Genomic DNA, 19,466 nt, shown 5'->3' with positions numbered 1-19,466 from the left:
CTCTCCCCCCATCTCCCCTTTCCTCCCTTTCTCCCCGTCCTGTGCACAGACTCCACCTGTTGCTGATGTGCAGTAGCAGTGTCGTGTAGCTCTGTCTGAGCGCCTTTGTTTGTTTCCTGTTTACAGAAGCAGTGCTGTGTACGTGCACCACATTTATTTATTTTTTGTCAGTGCACACGCATAACGGACAGCTAGCAGACTGGGAGGAGAAGTTTGCTGAATTTGATGAGAAGTGGATTTGATTGGCTGGACCTTTAAGTGTATGTAGTCTAATTATATCCACTTAAGACTGTACGTGATAAGACTGTGTACTGTTGAAAGCAAGACACAGCGAACATTTGCCGTTGATTTTATGAGTTACCATGAAACTATCCATCGTATCTGATAATTGTGTGTGCGTGTGTGTGTGTGTGTGTGTGTGTGTGTGTGTGTGTGTGTGTGTTTGTGTGTGGTAGCAATGCAAAAGCGAAAACCGGAAATTGCATCATCATTGGAACGCCTTGCTGCTCGTCATTGTTTGTGAGCGTGTGCATGTGAAAGCTTTCAGCAGGGGTGACTGTGCATCGGTGCAAGTTGAATGTACAATTTAGTGTCTATATATGCCGGTTGGAGCAACGTGTGTGTGTGTGCGTGTGTGTGTGTGTGTGTGTGTGCGTGCATCCATTTTAATATGCATGTAAGTGTGTGCGTGTCTCAGCATTCTCTTTTATGTGTGTGTTTGGTCTGAGGGATTCATTTCCTTCCAGACAGTCAGTCAGAGCTCTCTCTGGGGAGGCGGGTCGCTCTGTTTGGCTGCGCTGTCTGATTTTCTTCGTACTTTTTTTACTTTTTTTTTTTTCCCTAGTCAGAGGGAACGAAATGGATTTTTGCTGCGTGACTGCAGCCTGTAATGTCTCTGCTGCCTCTAGCTTCTTTGGCACATGCTGTGCTTCATTGTGTGATCTTTTTCTGTGTGTGTCGTTGTATTCAAATATACCTGCATGTTTTCATGTTTACATACTTCTTTGAACGGCGTGCGAGGTTGGATTCATGTGTTCACGTGTGCATTTTGCGCGTGTTTGGGTCTTCGTCCTGGATGAAGGTAAAGTGTTTCCAGAGCAGCCGTTGAATGTAAATCATGAGATCCAAGCCTGATCTAAGTGGCTTGCTTTATCTTGATCAGAGCCTCTTCAAAGCACAGTACTTCAACTGTATTTGACCTTTTCTTTATTTTCTGCATTCCTTAATGTTTAATTTCATTGCAAATTTATTTTGTGATGCTTTTATCAAGATATTAGCTGTTTTATGCTGTGTTTTTTGTCAAGACAAGCTTTATTTTCCATTTAATTTTAAAGAACAGGATTGAATGGCCCCCAGCTGCCATCTCCTCAACTTTTTATGTGTTCAAAAACACACCTAAAAAGTCAATGAAAGTTCAAAAGTTCAGAAGTTGAAAGTTTATGACCTGATATTAACTTCCTTTGCAGTTTTGAGACAAACGTTTGTCGGCTTTGTCTTACTCTTAGTGATGCATTGCCTTTAGCTGCGCAATTAGAAGAAACTCGTGTTCATTCTGCAAAATTTAGAAGTAAATTTGGAGTAAATGAGAACAAGAAATTTGAGCAGAACCAATTTGAAAAAGCCACAGTCCATGAATGTAAAAACTGTGAGAATAAACATTAAATCCATGTGAAAAAAAATAGAAAATCTTGTCCAATATTTTCTTCCCTTGGCACCACACACTAACTGTTTGAAACATGTTCAATATTCAGTGCCCAGATATCATGTGAAAGGCCATAAACTGCACACAGTATGTTCATGTTTACCAACCCATCTGCTCAGTGGAGCTTTATAGCAAAGAAACGAGAGGGACGACACACCTAATGTTTCGTCCACACAGCCCGATAGCAGTCCAGTCCTCCTTCAGTCGCACTGAGATCCTGCAGTGCTGGACCCGTCATTGTGCCGGCTTTGCTTTTTTACACTGAACCAAACCACAGCAGCATAATGCTGCCCCAGCCTGTCACCTTCACACAGCATGCCGGCATTCCGGAAGCAAAAGAGGCGTGAGGCGGCGTCCAAGTGTATTCTGCCACTGATCACGGTTGTGTCTTATTGGTGCCAAACTTGACTTATTAAAGGAGGGCGACTTTAATGCCATAATTGTAGGGTTTGTACAAACACACACACACACACACTTGTAAGCACTTTGTCTTGTGCTCTACCTCATACACACTACAAGCTTCCTTGTCTCTGGTGTGAAAGCCCAGTAAACAGTAGCAAGGTGAGGAAATGGGTTTATATCCCCTTTTTACTGTCAGGTAATTATTCTCTTACTTTTTGCCTCAAAAATGTCATGATCACTCGCAGTGCCAGAATCCACAGCAGCACAGCAGGACATCCTTCTCCTCTGCAGTCTTACTTTGTCATTTAAACTAATAAGACAGATTACCACAAAAACCCCGTTGTGTGTTGCTATAGCAGCCAGTCCAGTGGAATCAATAGTGTCACCAGAAGTGGGCCTGTGCCGGTGGCCATGCAACATACTCACCACTTAATGTCCACTTTACATCTATTGTTTTGTCTCAGCCAAATGACATCATGTGTGCGAGCAGTGTTTATGCCTGCAGACAATCTCTGTTTTGATTTCTCTTTTAATCCATCTAGTCTTTTCCCATCTTTTGTCTGGGTTTGATGCTCGGGACAGCCAGCCAATCAGCCGGCCTACTAAACAGCACATCAGGAGACATTTTAAGCAAATCCTCGGAGAGGCCTTGAGGAAAGGCGTTTGATCAGTTGTCTCTTTATGGAAGTGTAGGCTAATTTTGCCCGATGGCTCCTCTCTCTTTATAGTCTTTGTGTTGAGCCCGTCTGTCAGTATGGATTGTCACGTTATATTGCCTTTTGCTTTTAAGCACATCTGCAGTCGTCCATAACGCACAGCACACGCACGTTTAAGCTTTGTTTACTGCCATGCTTATTTACTTTTTTCTCCGTTGCCTAATGTGTCTGTCTGCTCTGCGGCCTCTTATTCTCTGCAGCTTTCCTTTGTTCTTCTTTGTTGTGGCTGTTAAAAGTTAAATGTCTAGATTGGAGCAGCCACCTGTCAGATTTAAAGTAGCCCGTGTCCATCATCGCAGCTGTCGGGACGACCCTCCATGTTCCTGACATCACACCTGTCTGTCTCATTTCCACTCCCTCTGTGGTGCGCGCGTCTGTCTGCGAGACGCCGTCGCTGCCCCTCATCCCGTCTGTCTCTCTGTGCATCCAGCCCCTCGACACTGGAGTTGATGCATAGCCAGATTAAGCCTGTCAGATTTGTCACACTCGGCTGGCAGTCAGCGTGACACAGAGCCAGATCAGACAAGGATGTGACGAATGACGCCTTCAGCCTACCTTTGTTTGGTTTTGCTTTGGCAGTCATTTTGTGCATCATTTCACACTTTCAGATGTTTTTTTTTTCCTGAGGCAAATAGATAATTCCTCCAAAAGGAGAAAAATAGAGGTTATTTTTTATTACTTAAGAAAGGTAGAGGATGGTATTCGCCAGTGATGTTCTGAATGCATGAAAGCTCAGTAAGTTAGAAGGAAAAAAAAGACATTTTTGGAATGAGACCAACACAATGAACAGCTTTGTTCACTTCAGACTAAGTGTTGTTAGTCTATGAGCAGCTAGACCTAAGGCAGTTAAGAGCAGTAATGGAAAAAAACACAGGCGAGGTCTGTGTTTCATTCTCATTAAGACCAACTCAATGCAAAGCATCCTTGGAACCAACACCATAGAAGTTATTGTCCTGCTTATGCCATTACCATGACCAACAAACCGTCTTATGCCATTGAGTTGGCAGTTACTGAATTCCACAACATAATCACATTGTCAAGAAAGAGAGATGGCTGAGAGATGGCTCATTTTTTCTGTTACAACATTTTTTTTCTTTTTGTTAGATGCATCATGAAATGAAATACACGAAATACATTCAGCCCACACTTTTGTCAAACGTGGCTTGCTTTTGCTACATACACATCAAGAGCAGTTTGTGGTTTAGTGCCTTGCTCATGGACACGTAGACCTGTGAATGACAGGGGCCAGGGATCGAAACACAAACACCACAACTACAGTTTTATAGTTCCTACCTCGCAGTTCCGACAGTGCAAAAAATGAGGCCAGGAAAGGAGTTTGTGCAGCGGGTGTAGCCTGCAGGTTTGAAAGACGGATGGAGGGCAAAGGCGTGTGGAACTGTTGCCAAAACTGCTGCGTACACAAACTCGCAACTCTTTAGCTAAACCATTAGGCGCTGAAGCTTTGTTACTGCTGCTGTTGCTACCGACAGTTAAATAGTTGTGTGTTCACTCAGAACTGAAATTAGACTCCTGGGTTAGAGGTGTCTAGTTAATCACTTACAAGAAAATAACTGACGCCTGCCAGTTAGTCACTAGTGAAAATTCACAATAGCCACGGGATAATGTATAGCAGGTGGAAGTAAACGGTCTGCAAATAGAAGAAACAGCATTTAGACCCAGTGGGCCATAAAAACACAATTGTCACACAGTGTATTGACAGTATTATGAAAAACAGACCTTTATTAGATAAATCTTTGGTAAATTTCTGGCATTAAATCTAGTTCAGGGATGCACAGAAAAGGTAATATTCTGGAAAGGCTCATGAACACAAATTCTGAATATACAACATGCGCATAGTTTGTGTTTTATTTGCCCAGGTTTTGATGTGTCTGTCTCTGAGATGGCTGCTGTCTCCCAGAATCACTTTGCCCGTTACGCTGGTTAATCATAGCACACCGTCTACAGTTTTCATGGGGACCATTGCTTTTCTGAAAATACATGTTTCCACAGCTATCTCCATGGTTACATACCACAAGGGATATGTGAGAAAATGTTTATTTCCTTAATTTGTGCGAGCTGACCCTTTAATTAAGTTTCAGGTCCCGAAATGATCAAGAATTTCATAAAGCTGCCTGTGGAGAGATGTTATCATCCATTTGAAATCCTGCTCTGCCCACATACTGCATGTGTAGCTGTAATAGAGCTGTTATAGCCTGTATGTTCTCAACAATGAGTCCAACAATTCAGGTAAATGAAGACATGAAACAAAGCATGCAACTATGATGACAAAAAGGTGATTGTTGGGTGGTTTATCCATCTACACGCAGTTACTTAAAAGTGTTGTCCTTGTTTTCCGTCCTTGTAAGACAAACACAGGCTGAGTCGTCACTGAGGTGTGGGACAGTGGCTGCTGGGCTCAGCCCCTCTTCTAACTGCAGCCTGGCCACGAGCCAGGCTCGTCTACCTGGAGTACAGTATGGATGGGACTAATGAAGCAGACTAAAGTGGATCTCCCATGAATCATTTGGGGTCTTGTGTAATCTTCATCTATTCGTGTGTGACAGAGTGGCTGTGTCCTTAAACGACCTCTCGTCTGCCACCAGCACACACGCTCAAAAGATTCTCATGAGCGACGGTTGCACTTCAAATAATAACAGAGATCAAATGTCACGTTTCTAAACTGTCATAAATGAAGTATACTAAATTATAGAAACTACAGACTATACTACATTATAAATGCTTTATGAATTGCTGTGTTATTAATGCCCTAAAGTTTTAATCACACTCAGGTTCCTTGATAGAGACGTGATACTTCATGTTGTATTTCTGTCTTTACTGTCATCTTTCTGGGAGAATATAAACCACAATTAAGAAATCTAGATAACACTTTTCTACCAGTTAAATGTGCAGAGGATGCTTGATTATTTCTTCGGCCCTGAGTAGCGCCTACAGGCGCTACATGACCCCCAAAACTTCCATCAAGAAGATGGGGTAGACTGTATATAGCCTGAGAGGCTACAAAACCACATGAAAGTGCTCCCTGCTGTTCATAACTCTTAATTGCTGTGAGCACACTGCAACAATTGAGTTTAACAAATCAACATTTTTACCAACTCCTGCCATCTGGAGTTTGACAGCTGGGCGGTAAAAGAACACCGTTTGGAGACTGAACACTGGGGTAGCAAATAAAAGATTTTTTAAAGTCAGGTTGACATGTTTCCTAGTTTTGAGCTCACACAGTATCACATTTAAGAAGGGTCAGATCTGTATATCTTAAATCATCCACGTTACTGGTTCAAGTTTTACTCTTTTTGAAAGAGAAGGATCAAGATATTTTTTGAGCATCCAAACCAGATGGCAACGCCTCTGGGGCTTATCCAACAGTGTGTGGGGGGGTTTTCAGCCTACTGTGAGTCCACAGTTGCCCTCATGTTTGAATCCAAAGAAATAAAATTGAATATCACCCTCAGCTGTTCATAATCCCTGAGACATCCACATAGTTTTATTGTCCAGCAGTGAGGCATTTTATTTCCTCTAGCCGATACTATTAGATAAGAGTCAGACCAAATATAAACAGTCCGTGAGAGCTACATTTTTAAGTGACTCTTTTTCTCCACAGCAGAACTGTGATTCACCTCAGTAGCCCCAGTTCTTGGTTTGTTATGCAATCGCATTCTTAGCATTTTCAGTGTAACAGATGCGACCGGCCCCATGGTTTTAAAGTCTGTTCCCCGATCCATGTTTGTCTGTCTGACTGCTGTCTCGCTGATAAGCACTTGTCCCCGTGTGACCCAGTGGAGGAGTCGGTGCTGGCTGTTGGAGTTGCTGGTTATCCTCACTTGCTGCCAATGGTAGACAGATTCAACATGCAGAAACATGGTCAAATACTGTCAATGCTATGATGGAGACTCTCCTTACTTTACCCACTCCAGGAAGGTCAGAGGCTGGAGCTGGTAAAGCTTCAGTGTCTGAACAGAACAGAACAGAACACTTAAATAGGCTACATATTTGTCCACATGAAGGTCTGTGTGGTTCAATCCCTGGCTCCTGAAGTCTGCATGTCCATGCCTCCATGGGCAGGATACTGAACAGCACATTGCTGTGCCATCGACGTGTGAGTGAATAGATGAATAAGACATGTGTTGCTTTGGGTGGAGGTAGGCTATAAAAATGCTATATAAATGCAGTCCATGTAGTCCATTTATCCCTCCCTTGTGTTTCTTGTTGGTCCCCTGTTTGTTTTCTCTGTATGTGAGTTGGGCATGGGTCTCAGTTCCCTGTGGCTGCCAATCACCTGCCTCCAGTTGCCAATCTACCTGCACACCTGCGACCAATCCACTCATCGAACCCAAGCAGTATATGTACTGTGGCTCTTCACTCCATTCTCTGCCAGATTGTTTAGTTTGCGTGGTACTAATGCTTAAGCTCCAAGTCAGTATTTTTCTCCGATTTACTCTGTGTGTCCTTGTGCCTCAGGTTCATTTTCCTCTGGTGATCTTTGTCTGCTTCCTCACTCAGAGCCTTGCCACTGTGCCTTCCATCAGCTCAGCCCGGTCTGCTCCTCCATCTACTCTCACCAACTTCTAAATAAAACTGCCTTCAAACTGTTCCTGCTTTCACATCCAAAATTAACACAACCTCACAGAACTATCTGGCCAGCATGGACCCAGCAGTCTGCTATTGTAACAGCAAACATCAATAAAACAAGGAAAATTGTCATTTGGAGGTCGGCGTTGCTTCTCCAAGTCCAGAGCCTGCAGATTTGTCCACCATCCCTACTGAGTATCAAGATCTGGGTACGTTTTTCAGTAAAGACTAGGCTCTCTCTCTACCTCCTCATTGCCCCTATGATTGTGTTGTGTTGACATTCTTCCTGGGGCCCCACCTCCCTTTACAACCTGTCTTTTCGTGAAAGAGGCCATCGAGAAATGTATCAATGACTCATAAGTGGCATTACTCAACCTTCTTCCTCCCCTATTGGTGCTGGGTTCTTTTTTGTCTCTAAGAAGGATCACTCACTACAACCCTGCATTGACTTGTCTGGTCTACTGACATCACTGTAGAAGTGTCTTTTGCCATTAATCAGCTCTTTTGAGCCAGGCCACGTTGCCACAGCCTTCACAACGCTTGATATCCAGAACGCATACCACCTGGTCATGTACCGACAACCTTCTTGGACACTTCAGATAACAGGTAATGTCTTTTGGACTCATCAAAGCTCCTGGAGATTTTCAAGCTTTGCCACATGACACAATGAGAGATTTCTTCAACCACTTTATGTTTGTGTTCACTGATGACATACTCATCTTCTCCCAGAACATGTCTGACCACATCTCCCATGTCCATCAGATCCTCCAAAGGCCTTTGTAGAATACGCTCTTCATGAAGGCAGAGAAGTGTGAGTTCCATGCCAGTACTGTTAGTTTCCTGGGTTGCATCATTGAGAGAGGGCAGGTGAAGACTGGTGGCAGAGTGGCCTTAACCCACCACCCGTGAATAACTTCAGTGGTTCTTAGGCTTTGACGATCTCTCCCACAGCTTCAGTAATGATGACAGTATGGTAGCAGTACCTCTTGCCAGATTTACTTCCTCCTGCAGTCCTTCTCCTGAACCCCAGAGGCTGGGAGAGCTTTTTTTTTTTTTTTAAATTTAAGAGTTTCTCCACCTCTGCTCCCTTTCTAGTCCAACCTGATCCCTCTTTATAGTTCATTGTGGAAGTTGATGCTTCAGACGTGGGTGAAACAACTCCATCCTTGTTCCTTTTTGTCCTGTCATCTCTCTCCAGCTGAAAACAATGATGACATTGGTAATAGAGAGCTACTCGCTGTCAAACTTGTGTTGGAAGAATGGAGGCACTGGCTGGAGGGAGCAGAGCAATCATTTGCGGTATGGACCGACCATAAGAACTTACATTTACAGCTAAACACCTTAACCCCCATGATGCCTGCTGGTCGTTGTTTTTTTGTAAGTTTAACTTCACTCGCACATATCTAGCTGAAGTCACACCCTGTCCCTCCTCAAATTACATGTGTGGTGGCCCACTATGGAGGCAGATACCCAACCCTTGTCTCAGCTTGCACTCTCTGTGCTTGAGGAAAGTCTTCATCGTCTACCCATTGGTCTGTTACACCCACTCCTGTTCCAAGTTGGCCTTTGATCACATATCGTCCTCGTCTTTGTGTGTACCTCCTTCGCAGGGTAAAAGTCAAACTAACTGTCAATAATTGGTTCTCTAAAGCAGTTCACTTTGTGGCTCTTCTCAAACTCCCCGCAGCGTGTGAAACATCTGACAGCCTGGTACACCATGCCCTCCGTCTTCATGGCATTCCATCGGACATAGTCTCAGACAGATATCAAAGTTTTGGAGTTTAGAGTTTACTGTTAGTCTTTCCTTAAGTTTCCACCCCCAGACCAATGGCCAGATGGAAATGGCTAACTGGGAGCTAGAAGCTGCACTACAGGGTGTGACCGCTAACAACCTGTTCCCCTTTTCAGCCACTCGTTTCTCTCAGAGGAGAGTGAACTACAGTGAACTCTTGTAAACCCTGATTCTTCAATCCAGTGAACAATTGTGCCAGATCCTTCACTTTGCTAATGTGGTACTAATGTCAAGGCAAATCTTAAGCTCCAAGTGAGTATTTTTCTCTTGTATGCCACAACACTGATTTAGTCTGTGTTTCCTTGCACCCCAGGTTCATTTTCCTCCAGTGATCTCTGTCCACCTGCCTCACTCACCACCTCTCCAGTCTGCCTTCCATCCACAGGTCAGCCCTCTCTGTCTGCCCGGCTCCACCATCTACTCTCACCAACTTCTAAACAGAACAGCCTTTGAACTGTTTCACACCTCCTGTCTGAGTCCTGTCTTTGGGTCTGAAATGGAATACAACCTCACAAACAGAGATGTGCTGCTGTCTATAGCAGGGATTCACAAAAACATCAGCAAGAATCACACAAGCTTATTTTCTGGCCTCAGAAATTACTTTTGTAGCAATTTGTTCAGAAATTAATTATTTTAATTTTTATTAATTATTATTGACCCGTAGCGCACCTACACCTGACTCCCTCTTTCCTGACATCTGACTTTTAATTGATGTTTTAGAGGTTTTAAGGCATAATTCAGTTGCTGTGTATGTGTCTAAGTAGTACCATCACAACAGATAATATGAAGCTTTGTCCAAATAAGAAATGCAAAAAAATGTGGGATCTCAATCAAGCAACTAATTACAGTATCCCAAAAATATTATCAGTGCAACATTTGGTTTGTTTCAGAATTCAGTCTTTGCATCTCAAGATGTTCTCGGGTTAGACACTCTCTGTGGTGTGGCTCTACTGTTTTAGCCTGGTTGCCATTCCTATTGATGCCCACATCTCTGGAGACTCACAAATTCGCAGTCTTTTCCTCTTGTGCCACCTTTAAGTTCACATTTCTGGTTTTGAGTGAAATGTGGCAACTGCTGGATGGATTACCATGAAATTTGCAACACCTGTTTAAGCCCCCCTCAGGATGAGTTGTAATCACGTTGGTGATCCTCTGACTTTTCCTCTAGTGCCATGTCATCAGGTTGAAAATTTAACTTGTGCAAAACTAATGACATTCCCATCAGCCTCAGCTGTGGTTTGTGTTTATCAATCAACAACTAAGATGTGGACATGGTATAAACATTATATCTGCTGTTACAATACTGATATTAGGTCAAATCACAGCTGTACAGTCTGTAAGTCTTATTATATACAGCATGGTTCAATGTATAGTCTTGTAGACAATGCTTAGCTGAGACTGTATTGACCCTGTCATGATATTACACATCCTTTTATGTCTGTTTCTGCTGTTTCCATTTTTTCTATGACAAACTTAAACAAAGTTGATGAAGAATGAACAGTATGAGCGCTTCATTTTCTATTCTCAGTCCCAATTGTAAATGTGACTCTGCTGCTGTGGTGTTTTCCAGACTTTCTGCATTGCTCGGACTTTGAAGTCTTGCAGCCAAACAGATCCAGAGATAGGACAGGAGAAGCTGTCCTTAAATGACCAGAGCACAAACAAAGTCCACCTGGCGCCTCACATCCCATTGTCAAACAGCAAACAGTGTGTTCCACAGCCCGTCATGACAACTAGCTGTCCTCAGATGACCCAGCAGACAGACACACACACAGCAGTGGTAGTAGTGGTAGTTGTAGTAGTATTGTCCTCAGATGACCGTGTAGACAGGCTGTCAGTGGGGTCAGGCTGGACTGACTTTCACAGGCAGTCAGCAGAAAAAGCTTGTGTGTCAGGTTAGAGGAAATTGGTTATTTTTACAGGGACAATCTGTCCACCTGATCAGTTATTGAGGGTTTCTGCAGTGCAGCAGTTTTATATGAAATATAACAAATAATATAACATTTAGAATATAATGGGATCAGATACAAGTCCCTACTCCAGGACTCTTGAATAGAGCATATATGATGTTTTAATTTCTCCACCAGAATACAGTGGTACAGTCAGAAAGTGACTGAATCCACACTATACAATAATGTCCTTATCAACTAATGGAATATGTGCACGTTGTAGAAATCTCACTTTTTAATTTATGTTTCTTGCTGTACCGCTGCTCTGTAGTTGCTCCAGCTCTGAAAAGAATAAATTAGAAAATGCTCTGCCATTAGATTAAAAAAGCTAAAGAGATTTGGGATTTTTGCCCTTTCGTCCTGTTAAGATTTATAAATGAGTAATTTACTTTTCCAGTTTTGCTCCAGTTGTTTGGCAGCTGGTTTGTTAGTTTGTCCAAATAGCTTACGGAATTCATTATGTAATTAAATCATGTTTTTGGTTGTGAAACCCTGCCCCAGGAGAGTCTTTTGCTGAGGATGGATGTTTTAATTGCAGTGTGACAGTATTTACTGTGAGACTATAGAACAGTTTGAAGTCAAAGCTGTGGCCACTGTTTATACTGCAGTAAGCATCCCTTTAATAACTCTGGTTGTATGAAACTTTTGTGAGCAATGTTGTAAACTAGTGAGCAGGACTGCTTTATGATAACATTGAATTTTTCAATGATCTCTGCATCAATGTAATGACAGACATACCTGCATGGTTATCAAGTCCATGAACTATTTTCCAATTGATCCTGCAGAAAATGTGCAGCTCAGTAGATGTCAGGTCTTTGTAAACAGCACAGGTGATGGCGCCTTTGGGATTGAGGCGTCTGTAAACAACTTTCTTAATGTGAGTTTTGGGTTCATTGTCCAATGAAAAACATACATCCCCATACAATCTGGTATCACCCGCTGGTCCAAGCTGGTCCACCATGTCTGTGTCATGTGTTGTGTCACCGAGGCGTGAAAACAACACCTTCTCATTCTGCGGTCAAGTTAGAAATATGCAACATGAGGTACACTTTCAAAGTAAATCTTGCTGAGAAACAGTACATGTGACGCTCTTTGGTTAGGTTTAGCCTAATTGCCTTTGCTATTGCTATTTCTACTGATGCTGCCTGTAACACCAAGTTTTCCCAGCTTGGGATATAAAAAGTTGATCTGATCTTATCTTACCTTTTCTTATTAGGCAAAAGATCCCTAAAACCCACTGAATGATCTAAAATGCCATCAAGCTTTGAAGGGCTGAAACAATAAAAATTGACTGACTTCCTGTTTGATATCCATACCCTTTGTAATAAAGTAAATTCTTTCTCACTTAAGTTTTTTTTTTTTTTTTTTTTTTTTTTTAAAGTTCTCTCAGTATGTTCCAAACTCCAAAGATTTGTCAAGTCAAACAGACCTGATGTCTGATGATGATTCCTGGTTGGAGTTTAAGGCAAATTTTCAATTTCATGAAAAGTTGACAGTTTGAAGAAGGCTTTCACTGGACAGTAATGATGGGGACACGCGACATGACAACATTTTGGAAGCCCACTGCAGTCTGTTCCATTACAGCTGGCTGCTGACATCAGTACAAGCAGAACCTGCTGATTGTAAGATCACATGCAGCAAATGTTTCTTCTGATATTGCTCAGCAGCCAAATTCAGTTTATGTAAATCACCTGTAAAACAGGTCGAGTAAATGTTGTGACTCTCTGAAGATAGTCAGCTCTAATAGCCCCAAAATTACATCACCTTTCAGACTGTGAAACAGTGAACTCCATAGGCCTCAACAGGGATAAACTGAAGATTACCAGACTAACACACACACACACACACACACACACACACACACAGAAAACTTATCTCTGCACGGATACACAGGCTGCTCTTCTCAATATCAAACACAGGATTACTCTGTGATAATTCTGCTCAACACTGTAATCAATTAGTCCAGTGTGGCACCCTCCTCTCCTCTCCTCTCCTCTCCTCTCCTCTCCTGGACTTCCTTATCTTTCATCTCCTGTACTCTCCTCTTTTCTGCTCTCCTGTTCTCTCACATTCTCTCCTGTCGTTTCCTCTAATTCACTTTCCTTTTCTTTGCCTCGTTATTCTTTCGTTTCTACTCACTTTCCCTAATCTTTTCTCCTCTTGTTTGCTTTTCTTTCATCTATCTTTTCCTCTCCTCTCCACCTCTTGTCTCGTCTCGTCTCATCTCCTCTTTCCTCCTCTCCTCTCCTCTCGTCCCCCCCTTCCTCCTCTCCTCTCCTCTCCTCTTTCCTCCTGTCCTCTTCTCTCCTCCCCTCTCCCATTCTCTCCAGTCCCCTCCCCTCCCCTCCTCTCCTCTCCTCTTTCCTCTTCCCCTCTCCTCTTCTCTCGTCTTTCCTTGTCTCATCTCAGCTCCTCTCCTCTCCTCTCCTCTCCTCTCCTGTCTGCCCCTTTCCTCTCTATCAAAGCAGCTCTTTGATTGGCTAACCTCTATAAAGCCAAAGTGGCTAATTTCAGCCCATCTGATTATTCTGAAAATGCTACTCAGGCAAAAAAGTCTTATAACTTCCCCAGACTAATTTCAATCCATTTGATACACCATGAACATTGAAAGGGTCTGACACCCATTTGGCTTAGTCACGAGCAGACAAAATGATGAATCACTTGTGAGGCACATAATGAGGTAAATATGCCTCTACATCATGGCAGCCCAATTCTGGCCTTCAGTTCAGTGTTTGTCAGGGCAGCAGCTGCTTACTGCAGTAAGACTCGATAAGAACAGGCAAACGGAGCAGAGATAAGACTAGCTAACTGAGATCTGTCGAGCCTTTCCAAACCTCAGACAGGGCGTGTGTTTGTTTACCGTCTGTCTGCTTTTCTCACCAACAAATTCCTCCCTTCTCTCGTCCCGCGTCGTTTCTCTCCGTGAACTTTTTTTAAACCTGCATCTCTTTACTCTGTTTGATTTCTGGCTCTCTCGCCCACCTCTCCTTGTCTTTTTTTGATACTTTTTATCTTTCTTATTCTCTTTTTTGTTGCTTTTCCTCTTCCTGCATGTTTCTTCCCTCGTTTCTTCTTTTGTTGTTAACGTGGGCCTTCCTCCTCCGTCATTCCCTTTTCTTCCCGTCATACTCCATGTGATCTCTCTCTCCGACGCCCTCATTTTAACTTGTACATTCTCAACGACAACAAAAAGAGTAGTTGTTGTTACTCTTTCACCAAAACCTCTTCCTCCGACCCCCCACCACCCTCCCTCTCCTCTTCCCTCTCCTCTTTTTTAGATTTTATTCTGTTTCCCAGACACACAAAAAAGCGGCACTTGGCACTTTTGAAATGTAAATAAAGTTTTGTTGTTTCCTTAGCCGTAGCCTCCTCCAGCCCTGTTTATCAGGCAGACTTCAAAGTGGCACACTGACATGTGGCTCTATCTCTCCCCTGCTCTGTGAAATAGGGTCACAGGCGGTGTTTGGCTTTCAGAAAAACTTTCCCTTTCATGTAAGAACCTAGTGGGTGAGAGGAACTAAAGGGGGCCATGCCAGCCAGCCAGCCACCCACCTGCTATCCAGACTGAGACACACACTGCGGCTCGTCCTCTGCTGTGTGCGTGGGTGGATGTGGTTGAGGGTTGTTTTTGTGCACTTTTCTCAACTGGTCATTGCAGGCCAGCAGTTAGCCCTGCCCATGTTTTGCTCGGGTGTATCTGTTTCGTCTGTTGTTTTATCTATCTCTTGGTTGTATTCACAGAGTTTTCTGTCTTTTTCTTTTTCTCTCTCTTTTCTCTAGCTGTGGTGCCAGTGTGTGAACGCCTCAGTACCTTGTGCTGGGTTTGGGACTGCAGCAACGGGACAAAAGGCATAAGTGGAGAAAGAGGACGTGAGGCAAAAAAAAAACCCAAAAAACACTGAAACAAGCCAGCAAAAGAGCTGGGAGAACCGGAGGAGACAGCATGTCGGTTAGAGCTGAATTTAAGAGACAAACCTGACTGCGGAGGAGACAGAGGCAGACAGATAGACTGAGAGATATATAGATTCATAGCTCACAGGCAGAGAAGAGGCTGAGACACTCACCTGCAGCCAGGCAGGTCGGAAAACTGATAGACAGCCAGGAGTTCAGTGTACTGGCTATGGCTGCAGGCCTGCTGCTGCGAGGATAGAGTTCAGCGCACTGCAACCTCCAAACCTTCATCCATCCTCTTCTAACCTGACCCTGACCCCAAATCTCCACCCAAAAAAGACCCCTCCATCTCCTCCTTTCGTACTCCTCCTACCCTTAGCCACCACTCTATCCCCCAAGTCCTGTGTACTGAGCAGTAGCAGTCCCGTGAAGATTCAGTAAAAGCATCACACAGACTAGTTACCCGGTCAGCTGTGTGCTCAGAGAACCAGTTTGACTGTACGGCAGTCACCCTCTGCAGAGTTTGACAGACAGCAGCCTTTTATTCCCGCACATGGACTGTTGATGAAGAAAGATGGCAGTGAGACTGGCAGGCGCCGCCCCTTCCTCTCGGCCACCCTCCCTCCCCCCAGCGGCCGCGGCTCGGACCGGTTAAGGTTTGTCTATTGGCATCCATCGCAGCATCGGCAACAGCTGGCAGAGCGCGGGAAGGAGCAGTATGCAGGAAACTGACTTACCGGCCACAAATGCCTTTAAAGGTACACACTGAAAATGCACAGCTGTGTGTGTGTGTGTGTGTGTCTCTGTGTGTTTGTGTATTAATCAATGTATAAAGTTATGTCTATGTAAAAAATGTGTCCTGATTCAACTGCTGAGTGTTTTTTGAACACATTAACAATAGTGGGTGTTCAGCCTATGAAGAACTTGGCCAGGTTACCATCATACATTAACATTATGATATTAAGTCGAATCACACATAGTTGTTATGGCCACACTTTGGTCATATTGTGATTATTCTCTTTATTCCACAGCAATTACAGAAATAAAACAGGCGATTTCAATACGGAGGCAATACATGAGATGAGAAATGAACTTTACTCGGCTGCAGATAATTCATGTTAATCCTGTGAGTTGTACGACTGTGTCTGAAATCACTTCCTATTAACTACTTAGTAGTACATTATATTTACCCTCTGCCATTTTGCATGTCCACATTCTGAGTGTGAAATGTTTGGCCTCAAAAGTTGTGTTATAAGAGCAGAAGTTTCGGGTTTCACACCTTTACCTGTTGGTAATGATGTAAAGTGATGTTGATTATTAAGTGTCCAGAATCTGATTTCTGCTCACTATAGTGTTGACTTTTGAGTGTGTGTTATGTAGAGATTAATGAATGGGTGAATGAGGGACTGAATTTTGGCCTTTTTCACAGCAAACATGTTGACTTAATAGGAAAATAAGAAAATAAGAGGAAAAGCACAGTTGTTACTAATAACAGAAACGATGGTTCTGTTCTTTTCAAGTGACAGTGAGTCAGCAGGCACAGTACCACCACCCTGAAACCACAGCAGCTAAATGGACTTCAGCCATCATTAATTTTATTATTTACACTCGTGCTTTTCCCACTGTGACATGTCAAAGTGTCTTCTGTGAAAAAGGCCCGTCGTCTGATTATATGCTCCCTGCATGACAGTGCCTGTACTTAGCTGACTGGCCGGAGATGGTTTTCTAAAGAAAGAAACACCACTTTGTATAATTTAGTTGCTTGAAAAGAATAAGTGGAGTGTGTCTGTTTGCTGTTCAGAAAGACCAGTGGCGTGGTGAGTCTTTTCCCAGGTAGTTGATATCATCATGGCATTTTCAGACAGGCATTTAGCAGCCAGCTCGTTAACAGAGGGCGAGCGTAAATGACCAGCAGCTGGCAGAAAGTCAACAGTCGTCGGAATCTCTTAAAGCCCCTGCACCCTCACAAGGTGTTTCCATTTATTCCATCTTATTAGTTCCTGCTTGGGTTGGAGTTGAGTAGAGCTATGCTGGGATTACATAAGGTCAAACTTCATGAACCAATGAGAATGACTGACAAGGTGTAACTTCTCCCACCCAAGCAGGTGCAATAAAACAAGAAGGTCAGTGAGATGTTAATCAAACAGCCTTTTATTTAGTGATGTCAAGTAGTGTCCTTTCAACAATCACCAAGTGCATCCGCTAACCTGATTCTCTTCATGTAGAAACAAGAGAAGTTATTCATTATGGTTGATACAAACCTTGTTTCGTCGTGATAAATACAGGCCTGGAGTTTATTTTACAGAAAATTAATATGATTAAGATATGATAAAGCACATTTACTGTGTTTGTCAAAAAACAATCCTTATTCTTAGTTTGTTACTTATTTCTTTTTGTGTAAACATGCCATGATACTTTAATACTTTGTACTTTACAGTGTTAATGAAAATTCATAGCTTAGCATAGCTTCAGTAGCCCAGCATGCAGTGCAGTCATAGCTTGCATCTCTCCAGAGGTGCTGTCAAAAATGTGAAGGCCTGCTGCAACTAATTTTCTGTCACCAAACAACCTTTTTGAAGAATTTGCCAACTCATCTATGCGTTCCTCTATATGCAAGCACGTATATACGAGTATCAACGATTTCTGTGTGTATCACCGTTGTGAGGGAATCAGACTCTTATTCATCAGACTCTTTGAGGTGAAAAGTTCACAGCACTGTGGAGAGGAAAGCGGTCCTCAGTGGAAATAAAAGGCACTGCGCTGCCCACAGTATTAGCCTCCATAAACTTGAGCTTAACGGTTTCTCATTAAAATGTAATCACTTACTCTAATTATGATTGTTGTAATTGAAGTCGCATGCAGGGCCTGGACCTTCCCTTCTTCCAGCTGAACCACCGCTCAAGCCCAACATCCCAACATCCAACAGCAGGTCAGACCTGTGACGCGCTGACCCGCCTCAGTCGCATCATGAGATGGAATCTGTGTTTCTTCACTCAAATCATGGTGTTTAAAGAAGATGTTTAGAGACCAAATCCACAGAAATACACTGAAATTAAGTTAATTGCTGTTTATCCAGTTATGAAGAAAGAGATGGTTATAAGAATGATACTCTAATTATAATTAAATCTACCAGAGCAACAGTGTTAACAGAATTATCACAGACAGTGGATTACAGTGAATAAATAATGGAAGAATGAAAAACCAAAAGTACTGAGTCACACACACACACACACACACACACTCACACACACACTCACACACACTCACAGTTGCCTTTGTTCTTTCCATATGCTGAGTTTTCACTATTATCTTTTTTTTCTCCAATTCTCTTCTGTGTGTTTCCTCTGTTTTCGTCTTTATTTTCAGTTATGAGACTCTTTAATTTTATATGTTTTACAGAAAACATTTTGACAAACACACTTTAATAGAATGGCGTAGTAATTAGTGTTTTCAGGTAGGCTCGTTAGACCGCTGATCACTTTGAAGGTAGGCGGGGCTACACTGGAATTACGTGCTGTCACCATGTCCCACGTACTAACAGGGATGTTAAAGGTGTTTTTTTTTGGCTGCATAACAGGTGCAACAAAGCTAGCAGGGAAGTGAGGGGGGGGTCAGTCAGACACCCCGTCCAATCAACTCTGTGGGTTTACCATGAGTGTACAGGGCCTTTAAAGGTGGAATATGTAAGAACTCACCACCTGTTGAATTCACACTCCAAACAAACAGGGGGCAGCATATCGCCAGAGTAACCGCTACCTGCTGCTTACTGTGGCTGCCATTAGCTAGTTAGCTCAGTTTATTGTGCTGCTATAGCGTTCCTATTATCCTAGCTGACTCTGCCCAGACTGGGATCTAAGAGCACGGGTGGAGTGCTAACACTGCGAGCAGGATGAGGATGAGGATGAGGTTTTCAGATGCTGCAATGGGAACCAGAGCCTGGTGAGCAGCCAGCGGCTCAGCTGGGCTGTTCAGGACTGAACAGTTTGACAAGATGATATAAAGTGGCTCCAACAGGACTCTGACTGGTTAGGTGGGGGCAGGGGAGGCGTGAAGCAGGTAGGGAGCGAGGTGGAGGTCAGGCATCTGTCAGCACACCTCAGAGGTCTGAGCTATAGTGTTGGACTATCACCTCTTGAGGTTACCAAGTGGTGTTAATACACAGACGGGCTGGGGCTAGCTGGTTAGCATGCGAACTAAAGTAGATACCTCTGCTACATGATACATGGACATGTATGACTCTTCACATTCTGTTGATAACTGAAGCTAATTTTTGTATGTTTTGAACTAAAATTCGGACATATTGCACCTTAAATGGTTGGTTAAAACACTTCAGACGTGTATTTCTTTTGTCGCTTACCTCTAGTGTTATGTAGCCATGCAGTTTAATTTTAGAATTAAAACTAGACTGTTTGCATGGGTTTGTAACA

The 19,466-nt window shown here is 43.1% G+C and overlaps 1 protein-coding gene across 2 annotated transcripts in view; it reads left to right on the top strand.

Moving 5' to 3' along the window:
• The window catches only part of LOC121610373 (low-density lipoprotein receptor class A domain-containing protein 4-like), a 202,762-nt gene that overhangs the window by 61,415 nt on the left and 121,881 nt on the right, over positions 1-19,466 (top strand). The window contains exons 1-3 of one of the 2 annotated variants that reach the window (XM_041942424.1): positions 8,619-8,706; positions 9,513-9,584; positions 14,929-15,797. In XM_041942424.1, the coding sequence (XP_041798358.1) occupies positions 15,758-15,797 (40 nt within the window). In that variant the 5' untranslated portion in view covers positions 8,619-8,706; positions 9,513-9,584; positions 14,929-15,757. Of the gene's footprint in view, positions 1-8,618; positions 8,707-9,512; positions 9,585-14,928; positions 15,798-19,466 lie in introns of those variants that run through there. The other variant, XM_041942425.1, reaches the window with a different exon arrangement.

Source organism: Chelmon rostratus, chromosome 8 (genome assembly GCF_017976325.1).
Source record: "Chelmon rostratus isolate fCheRos1 chromosome 8, fCheRos1.pri, whole genome shotgun sequence".
Lineage (NCBI taxonomy): Eukaryota > Metazoa > Chordata > Actinopteri > Chaetodontiformes > Chaetodontidae > Chelmon > Chelmon rostratus.
Note: the sequence above shows the minus strand (reverse complement) of the source record. Positions and strands in the feature narration are given on the sequence as shown.